Consider the following 12977-nt stretch of genomic DNA (forward strand, 5'->3'; position numbering starts at 1 on the left):
TATAGTTCAAAGAACATTGCTGTAGGTTTATTTTTGGCCAGGTAGTAGTTACCTTTCCTTTAGGACAGAGAGCCCATTTGTTCACACAGAAAATTACCTGTTTTTTACTTTACAGACTCTATGGCGGTGCTATGCAGCAGAGAAATCATACAGTTCTACAGCAACATGGAAGATCTACGTTACCTCACCAGCTCAAAATACAAAAAAAACACCAGCGCCACCTAGCCCTAGTCTAAGAAAACAGGTTAAAAGGAACTTGCCATGCTCTTGGTTTTCATTTGGTTGAGTTAACAATAGAGTATAATAAAAGTGATGTCAAGGATGCAATGAATTTATCGATCTATGTGGGTTGGAAGTGACCTGTAACAAGACATAGGATCTGTTTTCTTGCATTGTGTCAAGATCAACTTAATTGTCCCTAAAACAAACTTGCTGGATGGATATTTCTCTGTTTTGCATGCATCCATTGGTTTCTATTGGCCTGATTTTCCCTTATCTTGTCCCTTATATAGACATTTATTAACTGTTCAGCTAAGCACGCACTGCCTCTTTATATTATCTGGTAGCTTTTTATATATTTTTATGCTCAAATTAATAATTTCATATATGCCTGGAAATGGTAAAGGCAGTGGAGCAGAAAGGCCTGTGCTCTCAATTTGGCTTCTAATACCATAAAGTAGTTATCTCTGAAGAAGGCATTTGAAAAGCGAGCTAGGCAAATATTCCAGCTTGGCTGAAAGAAGGCCGGATTTTAGCGTACATCCCTCTGGTTGCCAAGTTTTACTTTATTATTTTCATTACAGTACCAAACAGAGGTTTGTGCACACGCATAGTCAGAGATGGGCCATGCCCTCAGGATCATAAAATCTGAACAGGTGGTAGCAACAGAAGTGGGCCAGAGTAGCATAAGACATGCCATTGCTTCATTCCTGTGTAATATCATACAGTAAGCTAGTGGCAGGACAAGGAAAATAACTCAGATCCTTCAGCTCCCAAGCCAGTGCCTTTCCCCTGGATCATACACCCTTTATTTATTTTTATAGTTTTCCCTAATATACTATTAAACCTGGATTTCCCCAGCTACTACTTCATCCAATAATTATAGATTCAGCGCTTGTTCATTAATAGGTGAAACTTGAATTTGTGAAGAGGGCCGGCAAAGGTGTGTGCACCACTTAAATCTTTGTGGCCCTTCTGCTAAAAGTTCAATTGGTGTATAGAATGTGTAGTCGTTTGGCAGGGGGTGAATTTGACCATGATGAGAAGAGCTGGCTGTTCAGACATACACTTTGTAACTTCATGACAATCTTTAAAGCACATATACAACATATATGCTTCCTTACTAATTAGCTACTCTGCTTCAGGAAGTGGTTAGCTGAGTCGTTAGCCAAGATAAAATATATGTGAACTTGTCAAGAGATCTCTGCCCACCCAACAGTTTTCTGCTCAATTACTGTTTACAGTAGATGGCACTGCATATTCAGGAGGAAAGGAAACAGAAACAATGGTATTCTTTACCCAGTGCCCTAACAACCTAAATTGCTGAACAATTAGAGAAAATTAGCTGTGCCTGTCCAATATAAGGGCTTGATATCACCAGAAGGACTGCCAGGTGTGCAGCCCATGGCCTCAATCTTCTCCGTTCAGGGAAGTAACATACTGAAGGAGACAGGCTTTTTTTATCCTGATTCTGCTGGGTGTCGTGCTTCTTCCTGGAGGTGTTGGTGACTAATAGATCAGGCCAGTCAGCAAATGAGATTTCAGCTTTTGAGGTCTGGCAATTGGGCCTGGAATTTTTCAGTCTTATTGTGCAACACAGCTTGTCACACGAGTTTGTGTGATGGCAAATTAGCCCGTAGCTATGACAACCATTTTAGGGCATGCATTAAACTTTAGCTGTTTTACTCATGTCAGCAATGTGTCTCCACGAGTAGCTTTTCGGGTCCCTCTCTCTGGTGCATCTCTTGGCCAGTTTTGCAGTTATGCTTGTCCAAGAAGTGCTCTGCTAATGGCTGAAACAGGCAGCTTAAATGTCACATAATTTATAACAAGTCCCTCCATATTATTTGATGATGTTCAAACTCATTTTAGCAGTACAAAGTCACTTTGGTTACTGTTCACCAACTAGACCCACATGTTTAACTATTCCATTTCTCTTCTTGTTTTAACAACAATGGCAAAATTTCTGTTCATATGACTTAGCCTAGTGTGTGCTTTCTGAGGCCACATCTAGATTACCCAGAAGATCAACCTGCTCAGGGTCAATCTTCCAGGGTTCAATTTTGTGCTCCCAGTAGGGGTGCACAAAATGTACCTATTTGTGTCACTCCTTGAAACTCTCCTGTCGACCTTCCTCAGTGAGGACAGCTAGGAAAGTCAATTTCAGATAAGTCGATTCTAGCTATGCAATGACCGTAGCTAGAATTGCATATCTGAAATTGACTTATTTTGATAGTGTAGACCAAGCAGTTATATTTCTCTGATTATTCCACTCTTGGTCAAGCTCTATGAACACACTGTTTGGTTTCAGTTCCTTTTATTCATGGCTTCTTTCAGAATAGATAGATTTCACTAACTTGAGAGATCAAGCATGTTTAATTGCTAATATTTGCCTTTCTACTTCATTTTATCACTTCAACTAAAAGAAATCAGTAAGAACACAACTTCTTTCTTTTCTACTTCTTTCTTGTTCATGGGGTAAACACTTATTAAAGTTGACATTTTTTTCCTCAAAGCTTTATCTCTAATAGTTGACTTCCCTGTTATACGTATTTGGAATTGTAATATTCGATTCCATTAATTTCCCCATTTTACTTTTGGGTGTGGCACATCATGTAGTAGCAAGTTTTGTTGCTAATTTAACTTCTAATTAATTTACTTCTTCACAGACAGGAAAACTGGGAAAGTGTCTAGCTGTATCAGTATGTTCTTGAGAGGCTACAGGAATTCTCTCAGATTATCGCAGAAATCTAGTCATTAGACCTCAAATTTTTATATTCATTGCCGTGTGTTTTAACTTTCTAAAAGGCATTAATGCTTGTTCTATTGTAAAACAGTAATATATAATTTTGTGGCCTTAGTTGTTATACTCAAGTTTTGGGCATACAATTTGAGAAAAGTTAGACATTCTTTTAAAAGACAACTGACTAACTAGAAGTTTGGCCTCTTTATGGTGTTTTGAAGTTGGGAATACAGACTGTGTCAGTTTTGAAAACTTCAGCCAAGAGCTATGGCCATGGCTCTGAATTTCCTCTTTACTACTTTAAGATTGTAGTACCAAATTCAAATGTACTATGCAATAAATGTCTGTATGGAACTTATATCTTGGCTATTATCCCATTTCCATTGTTACAGTCCAGAAGATACAAAAGAAAAGGAAAACCTGGGCGTGATAATGGCTCTACACCAACAATAAATCCTGGAGAGGCTGTCTTATCCGTTCCACAGATTACTTACGATCACATCGATGAAAAAAAAGACAAAAAAGACATGGCTTTTTACCTTGATGAACCTGGAGGTAGTTTACTTCTGTTTATGTTTAGGGCTGCAAATCTTTCATACAGACATCATTAAAAGAACTGAACTGTCAAAGGGATATTTCTTTGTGTACACAATTGTAAAAGAGGTTATAAATCAAGTTTTATCTGAAAACAAAAAACCTTAAATGACAAATGTGGGCACAGCATAGTAAAATTAGAGAAAAATTAACATATTGTGACTATCAAAGACCCAGAGGAGCTGCTTTTTTGCTTAAAAAACTGCACATAAAATCCAAAATACCAGTTTAATTCTGCCTCTTAACATTTCTGGCACAGACTTTGCTTCACAGTCAGAACTAAATTGCAAAGCTCATCCCATGAGCCATGCTTCCCCTCAGTATGTTACCAATGCACACACATAACTGTCTATTTAATCAAGTGCCTACCAACTGGGAAGGGAGAAAATGAGATTTTTCTTACAGTGTATATTTGCGTAGCATGCAGATACTGTTATGTTTGGGTGTGTTTCCATATTTTATACCTAGGTGAATATGATAGCTTAAATTGGAGACTTTCTTAACTTCTTGCATTGAAGTATTGTGTTGTAAACAAGTGCTGTGTTTCACTCTGGAAACTGTTGGATTTGTCTTAAGAGAAGAGATTCTCATGTTTGCAAAGTGCTTGGAGAGTTTTAACGATGGAAGTTAATACATAAATGTGCCTATGCAATGGTATTGGTAGGACAATTTTCAGGGATTTTCTTACATCTGATTTTTTTTCTATCTGTAAACTACCTTCCTTTGTTTTACTCGGGGAAGAATCCTTTCTGTACAAATCTTGGACCAGTGAAGCCTCTAGCTTAGGAAATAGACTTCACTGGAAGATATTTTCCTCATGCTCCTATGTGCCCTTTTGGAAGCCTGCATATGCCTGCCAGGCCAAATGTTGGATCCAGAAATGATCTGGCCCGGTACAGTTAATGAAGTATTTGTTTGGGTAACTTTAAAGAATGCTGTGCCTTCTACCATTTGACATGGGGTGCAAGAAGTCTCCATAAACTTGCCTCTGTGCTAAATGGATTTTCTTTGTGGCCTTTGGGCTGTCAGAGGATTTGACAGCTTTTTTTTCTCTTTTTATGGTGCAATGCTTTACTTTTTAAATGTATTTTCTCTCAGAGTACATGCTGTGTGCCTGCTGCTGCTGAACACAGTGTAAAAAGCTGGTGTTTTTTTTTTGTTTTATTTTGTTTTTAATAGTTTGGACTTCATAGACGACAGGAATGAAGGTTAAGTGGTACGCTAGGTTGTATAATTGCTAACTCACAACACTGTTGAGCAGCAAAAATGTAACAGCTAAGGAAAGAATAAGCAGATGATGACATCCCAATTTCTTACTCAGAGGCCCCTCTTGGTGGACTCTTTTTATATGATATACCTAGAGTGAGGAGCAGCATCTTAATGGGTGTTGTACATGAACGCTGCTGAAATTCTTATCTTGGGCTACTTTTAAAAATATACTTATAAAGCAATTGCATTTAAAATTAGTTGCTATTTATATCCATGGTGCATCCAAAGGCAGATTAAAATATATTAGTTGAAGGTTTTGTTCATATATATTTTGGAGTTTTCTTATTGTTTTGAATTGAATCCTAATGTAAAACACCTGAAGTTATTCAGATGTCAGCCCTCTTTATGACAATCTTGTATTAGGTTGTAACTTGGAGTATTATTTTTACTGCTGGCATTCTCATTTGTTGCTAATGGCTATAAAACCTGGCTGGTATTCATGTCCACTTGGAGATTTTGCTTCATCTTAGTTATACAGCTCTTGCAAATAATAGACTGTGACAGGTAAAAGAGAAGAAAGTGTAATGTGTAATAAACTTTTATTTATTCCTTAGCACTAGAGAAGTTAGAAAAAGGAGAGAACATTAAGTCCTGTTTCATTCTCATGCCTATTCATAGTTTTTCATATATAGAATAATATATAGAATATTCCTTAAATTTTCAAAGTTTGACAAGCAAACTAGTCAGTTTGCACAACAGAGGAATAAATTGTGGGGTACCTCAAGGATCTATGCTAGGACTATACTGTTAAAAATATTGAGAAGAGATCTGGAAAAGTGGATGAAAAGTAAGGTGGCAAAGTTTGTAGATGATGCAGAATTATTCAGCAGAGGTAAGTCCGAAGTTAACTACCATTTTATGAAGGGATCTTACAAAACTTCGTAAACGAGCAACAAAATGTCACGTGAAATTCAATGTTGATAAATGCAAAGTAATGTAACTGGAAAACCTACTCTGAACTATATACAGAAAACAATGGATCTAAATTAAATCTTATCACTCAAGAAAGAGATCTTGGAGTTACAATGGATAGTTTTCTGAAAACATCTGTTCCCTGTGTAGAAGTAATAAAAAAAAAAAACTAACAAGTGTTAAGAACCATTAGGAAAGGTGTAGATAAGTCAGAAAATATAATGCCATTGTATAAATCCATGCTATGCTCACATATTGAATACTGTATGCAGGTCTAGTTACCCCATCATAAAAAATTACATTAGAATGGGAAAAAGTGAAGGGAAAGGGATCAAGGAAGATGGAGCAGTTTTCATACAGTCGTGTATGCTTTCTTCTTAGAAAAGAGGTGTGGGGGCAGGATTTGATAGAAGCCTATGAAACAGGGGTGGGAAAGTTTTTTGGGTTGGGGCCTCCAACTGAGCAGCATTAAAAAGACACTCCCTTTATTCCCCTCACACATCAGCCCTAGAGATGGCGGGGAGGGGAAAGGGCTGGGCTAGTACATTTTTGTCCCTGCTCCCCCAGGCTCTGGGTAGCACCAAAATGAGAAGTTCAGTATGTAGGAAGTGCTGCTGGAAAACAGATGTGGGGTCTGGCCAGGAGGGACAGTGCAGGAGCAGAGTATGGATATGGGATCTGGGTGGGAGGAGATTGCAGGAGTGGGGGTGGAAATGCATGAGTGAGGTGGGGGGGAGGCTGCTTACATGCATAGGTTCCCAGAGAGGCACATGGCTCTGTGTCCCCACCACTACCAGGCACCACCCTTGGCTGCTCCTATTGGCCACAATTCCATCCAGTCATAGAGGTGGGGGAAAGCAGCTACCATGCATTGGCATTACCCCAGCCACGGAGAGGGGCAGGGGAGTGGCAACATGTGGATCTGCTTCTTTCCCTCACCAGGCAAAGCCCATTGGCCAGATACAGCCCCAGCTTGCCTGGATCTGACCTGCGAGGCTGGCACTGCAGCCACGCTGTGTGGCTGAGGGGCTGGGGTGCCACTGCGGGTTCCCCAATGCTGTGGGGGAATGTTGGGGTCTGGGGCCAGGCAAGCTGTGGGCTGGATTTGGCCCACAGGCCATATCATCCCTACCTGTGCTGTAAAATCATGACTGACGTGGAGCAAGTAAGTAGTGGAGTGTTATTTACCCCTTTGCATAAAACAAGTTCCATTAATTTTTGAAATTCATAGCCAGCCAGCTTAGCAAATGTAAGGAAGTGCTTCCCAACATAGTTAACTTGTGGAACTCATTGCCATGAAAGCCCAATGTATAACTGGGTTCAAAGAAGAATTAGACACATTCATGGAGGATGGGTCCATCAATGACTATTGGCCAACTTGATCAGGGACTGGCACTGACTGCTCTCAAAACACAGGATAATGGTCTGAATGGGCTATTGGTCTGTCCTGCTATAGCAGTTCCTGTGTTCAAAGTGCTGCGTCCAATAGGAAATATATTTAAAAAGTCACTTAGGTAGGAAATACATTAAGGAAAAAAGCAATGTGTTTTTAGTGCTTTGTTCCCCTACCAGTCAGCAACAAAGGAAACTCACGTGTTTTTTTCCCCTCCTTCAAATGGGGGAAAAGAGAATTGAGGGTCATCCCCCCTAGCCAAAATTTGCAGAGATGATTCTAGGGACAGCTTTATTTCTGTCTTATTTATCTCCTTTACCCAAAGCAGAGGAGTAAATAAAAGTTTCCTGTTTTGCTTTATTCCTTCTGTAACAAAGCTTCCAAGAATGTGTTGAGCCAACTAGATTGTTTAATTGACTAAATATGCTTGACCTTCTGAACCACTTTAATCTGACTTCCCTCAAAGGTCCCATGTAAATAGTTTAAGGCTTACAGCCTGGTGCCTCAAAACCATTACCCCTCCCCCACAAAACTGAAATTAAAATAGAAGACTACTGGAGGAGTTTAAGAAGGGATAGTAGTAGCAGTAAACCTCTTCCACTCCTACATCTTGGAGTATAGGACGCTGATGATAAAGGAATGGTAAATGACAGGGATGATGATATCTGCTGTTTCAGCCTTCCACAGACTGGAGCCTTTGACTATAGGAGCATGGAAGCTGAGGGCTTTTAGAAAAAACTGTGACACACTTAATAGGAGCCAGGCAGCATCGTCTCTATGGATTTCATGTTGGCAAGACAGATCTGCACTTTGGTTTTTTTTACGTTTAATTGAGATTTGAACAGAAAACATTACAGCAGTAGCTTGTGTATATCAAGGCGAGAAATGAGAATTTGTGAACTGTGACACTTCAGAGAAAAAAAGTGACAACAAAAACCTAGTAGATCTATAATGCTCAGCCTATCCATGTGTGTGAAACGACATTAGAAAATCAAAACAAAAAGCAGTCAAGTAGCACTTTAAAGACTAGCAAAATAGTTTATTATGTGAGCTTTCATGGGGCAGACCCACAGCTCACCTAATAAACTATTTTGCTAGTCTTTAAAGTGCTACTTGACTGCTTTTTGTTTTGATAGTGTATAGACTAGCATGGCTTCCTCTCTGTTACTATTCAACGTTAGAAAATGTTATTTTCGTAAATACTGACTTGCAGAGTCAGGTTGTGATGCTCTCAAGTGTAATCTGCTATGTAAAATGTGGTATTGTGAAATAACTTTCTTGCACTGTTTTGGCCTGCATAATATAAACTATTTCTTTACTTCTGTTAACAAATGTGCAGTACGTGATCTTATGATGATGGTGGACAAGCAGTTTTAAGCCTAAAAGAATTATCCTAGATTGAACAGCTATTCAGTTTTTCCAGGGGGACATTTCTCTTTCTTTATTTCACTGTAACATCTCCTTATTCATCCTTATTACCCTTTCATCATCTTTTAAATGCTCCTAGCAAAATTGTTTTTTAAATAGTTCTTAAAGCTTCCATTTTTATCCTCTACCCAATGCTTAGAATGCTGTGGGGGGGGCACATTTGTTTAACTGAACTGGGTTTGGAGATATTAGTTGTTCCTTATGTTTGTTTTTTAACTGGATTTATAGAATGTGCTGTTCCATAGACCATAGGCTTAATTAGTGGACATAAATATATATAATTCTACATCTTCCACTGTTGAACAAAAAAATGTCGGTATCCTGCGAACAAGCAATGCCTCCCGTCTGACATGAATGTTTGGGAGGGGAGGAAAGGATCCTTATACATGTGGCCAATGGCATTAAAAGTGGCTGATTTTTATTAATATATGAAGAAAGCCTGAACACTTGACAATTGCCAATTAGTATGAGATCTTCTTCAAACAACAACTGCTATTTTTGTGTCCACCTCAAGTTAGAGTTACATGGAAGACGAGGGAGGCCTGAGGGATCCAGACAGGAACCAGTTATGGCAGGGTAACTCTCTCTCAATTACTTTCTCCCCAAAAAGGGAAGCTTAGGACAACAGTTGTCGAGTGCATTTGGCACAGTGCAGAGACTTGAAAAAGGGTTGACAGAACCCTACCTTTCCAAAGAATGCTGGCAATCTCAGGGAACAGTGAACCTAATATTTCTCAGCTTTCTCTTTGTTAACCATGAGGGACAAAGAACTGTGTTGCTTGCCCAAGCTCCTTGAGTACTTCCAGATTCTTGGTGAGTAGTTATTTTTGGGTCATTCTGAAGGCATTGAATTTATCTCATGCAGTACAAACCCAGTATATATAGATCATATTAGGCAAGCTTAATGAAAAAATCCTCGTAATGGAAGTAGAAGCATCATGGAGTTGCTAAGTGATGAAATTTCAAGAACAAGCCTTCAGAATAGGATTTCGTGAAAAAAAAAAAAAAACTAAGGTATTTTGCAGTAGAGTTTTCTTGCCCTGAATTTCTAATATTCTTCATCAAGAGCCCTTATGTACTATTTTACTCTTCTCTAAATTACTATACAATTTTCTTTTTTTAGTACTGAGCCCAGCTTTCTCCTCACTTCAAGTTGTTAAGACAACAGTTTACAGTTTAGAATTCAGGTTTTTGCTTGCTGCCACCATTGCTGTGTTCTATATTTTCTTCTGCAAAGAGATCTAGTATCATAGTAGCATCATAATTAAAAGCCAGAAAGCACCACTGGATTTAGTCTGACCTCCTGGATATCACAGGCCACCAGCCCCACCCAGAAATGTGTCAGAGTAGCGAGAGAACAGGGAGTTCTCAGTTGGACATCTGTTAGCATACCTATAGGGCTTAGACGAGATACTTCAGACAACTAGAAGAAATACTAATTCGGGGTGGCCAACCCACGGCTCTTGAGCCGCATGCGGCTCTTTGAGTAATTAAATGAGGCTCCTGCTTGGCGCTGCTTGACAGGAGCACCATCAACCACTCTGAGCATGCGCCCCATGCTTGGTGGGAGAAGCATATAGCTGTGGTGGTGGTTTCGGTGACTTTCCAGCATCAAGTTTGACCAGGAGACTGGGGGTGCCTGGTTCTAGGGGAAGGTGAAGGTCAAGCAGAAAGATAAAAAAGATCACTTTACATTCATGGGACTTGCATCCTTGTCTGTGCATTGTGGAGTTTCATTTTCAAATATCCGTTCTAGTATAAGCTGTCCCGAGCTGAGGTGAACTGAATAGAAAAAAAATTGGAAACGGTTTTTTAAATAGGAGGCTAGTGCCTCTTGGGGCTTCTCCGACAGATGGAATGTATTACAAACTGTCAGTTATTATACATCCTGTATACAATTCATTATTGCAACATTTATCAAAGTCACAAAACCTTCAGCATGATAAATCAGCATTGGGCTCTATCTATTGTTATGCTTTTTAATTTGCTTTTTGGGATTTTTTTCCATAGTAATATATTTTCCCCTGTGTACAAGTCAAAACTACAAAAGACATTTTTGGGTGCAAAAACCCAGCTTCAAAAGCTCTCCTACGTAAATATTGCTGTTGTCAATCTATACTGTACATAATGTAGTTTTGATGCTGTTGGCTTCCGTTATCTGTATCTGGTAGTGAATATGTTGTTCTTAGGGGCTGTTTGAATTGGCATAGAGTGAGGTTTGCCTTCATTCTATGGAATGGGGGGCTTAAAATCTGCAAACATCTATATTTGTATCTATCTATGGATGAAGTAAATAGTTTAAATGAAATGGATTCATAGAGATGCTGGTGTTGGCATGTTGAGTGAAAAGAGAATGTGGCTAATATTAACTGAACCAAGCAAATGTCCAAGTTAGAGGGTTTGTATAACAGTTGCTAATGAGAAATAGATGGGAATAGGGTAAATATCCCCCAAGTTACTCAGCTAAAGTAGCCAGAATCTTGGTTTTAAATATCTTCAGATTCAAAGAGGACTTAGTTTAATAAATACCTGTTGCTATATTCAAGGTAGTCCTGCTAACCTTTTTGTTTTAAAATCTGTTAGTAACTGTAGTGCACATAGTCAGATACCATTGCCTGTAGCTTGTACCAAATGTTTTGCAGGGAGATACTAGGCAGACACATTGTTACCTTTCCACCAGTGCATTTTAGACTTCTGACAGCTTTACCATTTCAGATCGGGTCACCTTGAACAAAATCTGGCAGTCAGTTGAATTCTGTGGCTAACTCTGTGATGTGCAAAATATGCTCTTGCTTGTGACTGCTGCCACTCAGGAAGTTTTCCAACTTTGTATTTGTTTTCATTGCTTCAATTTGTCTGCTTGACTCACAGCAGGGTTTTTCAATGTATTCCACATAGGATTTGGCAGAGTATGAATATGAACCTGGATCTCCCAACACTCAGATTAATGTGTGAGTGTCTCTCTCTTTAAACCTTTCAGAGAGAATTTTTGCTGAAACAGGTGCATCTCTGCAAAACATTTTAGCTAGGGTGAACTTTCATTTAGTCAAAAAATTTTTTTATCTAGCTGTTTATGTAACTTTAGGGTATGAATCCAGCTCCTCTGAAATGGGAGGCCAATGTGTTCTGACACTGTCACTAGGCTCCTCATCCAGCTTTCATGCCCAAATTGATGTCGGTATATAGTAAATAACACAATTGCATAGACTACAGCTGAATCATTTTTAGAAGTTTCTTCTGTTCTTGTAGTATTGGTATAGTTTGAGCAAGCTCGGTTTTGCAAAAATGAAGCCATCAGTGCTTTGCTATGCAAAAGAAATGCTAATTAAAACACAGTATTGGAAAGAATGGAGGACTCAGAATCAGGCCATTTTTCTTTTGCTGCCAAAAGTATAGATCTCAGCAGTTGAAATCCTACAATCTGTAGATAAATTGTGTTCACTAGAAATATGTTACCTGATAACTCTGTAGCTTGAGATGAGGCCCATTTAAATGGACACACATTTTTACTAGTGTATTGGTGTATGACACCTAGCTGAGAGTTGAACTGAGAATTTTGGGTCCCAGAGAATTGATGATGAGCCTGGCTGCTGCCCTCCACAGCCCCCCGGCACCGTGTGGCAGCTAGGCTATGGGTGGGGGTCATGCTTGTATGATAGGACAAGAAACTTCTTTTCAGCCATTTACATTTTGTCCAGACCCCCACATCCCCTCTTTTCCCTCCCCCCATAGGTGCCACTCATTCTGAAACTTTCCTGTACCTAGCTGCATCACGTGGGTTGACCTCGAACCAATAAAAGGATGTGCTGCGCAAGGTGCCAATCAGCTTGCATGCAGTGAGGATCCTGTAGCTGGCCAGGGGAAAAGTCTCCCTCAGTGGACATGATTTTTGGAGGCTGGCTATGGTCAAGGGTCTTTTGTCTGCCGAGGGGAAGTCTTCCTCACTGAACACGATTTTTGGTTAACAAAAGAAAATACTTTGTCACAAGAGCAGCTGTCCTTTCAGAACAAAATTTTTGTATGGGCTTTATCCAAAGGCCAAGGGGTGGCTATAGTTGGGGGTCTTTTAGCCGCCCGGGGGAAGTCTCCCTTAGTGGTCACGATTTTCGGGAGCTGGCTATAGTCAGGGGTTTTTCAACTGCCCAGGGGAAGTGTCCGTTGACAGTCATGATTTTTGGGGGCTGGCTATAGTTGGGGGTCTTTTACCTTCCTGGGTGAAGTCTCTCTCGGTTGTCTTGATTTTCGAGGGCTGGCTAAAGTTGCAGGTCTTTTAGCCATTGTGGGGGGGAGGTCTATTTCTGCGGGCACAATTTTCAGACATTTGGTAAACACGGCAGGGGAGTGAGGGAAATGAAGTGTGGGAAGATGTTGTCAGATACCCACAGTCACTTACTGGGCATTTTTTCCCATGCTGCACCA

The 12977-nt window shown here is 39.8% G+C and overlaps 1 protein-coding gene across 1 annotated transcript in view; it reads left to right on the top strand.

The window, feature by feature from the left end:
- LOC142007131 (potassium voltage-gated channel subfamily KQT member 1-like) overlaps positions 1 to 12977 on the top strand; it is a 702875-nt gene that overhangs the window by 99308 nt on the left and 590590 nt on the right. The window contains exons 9-10 of the mRNA XM_074983677.1: positions 116 to 244; positions 3355 to 3517. Of these exons, the coding sequence (XP_074839778.1) occupies positions 116 to 244; positions 3355 to 3517 (292 nt within the window). The remainder of the gene's footprint in view (positions 1 to 115; positions 245 to 3354; positions 3518 to 12977) is intronic.

The sequence above is a fragment of the Carettochelys insculpta genome, chromosome 1, assembly GCF_033958435.1.
Source record: "Carettochelys insculpta isolate YL-2023 chromosome 1, ASM3395843v1, whole genome shotgun sequence".
NCBI classification, from domain to species: domain Eukaryota; kingdom Metazoa; phylum Chordata; order Testudines; family Carettochelyidae; genus Carettochelys; species Carettochelys insculpta.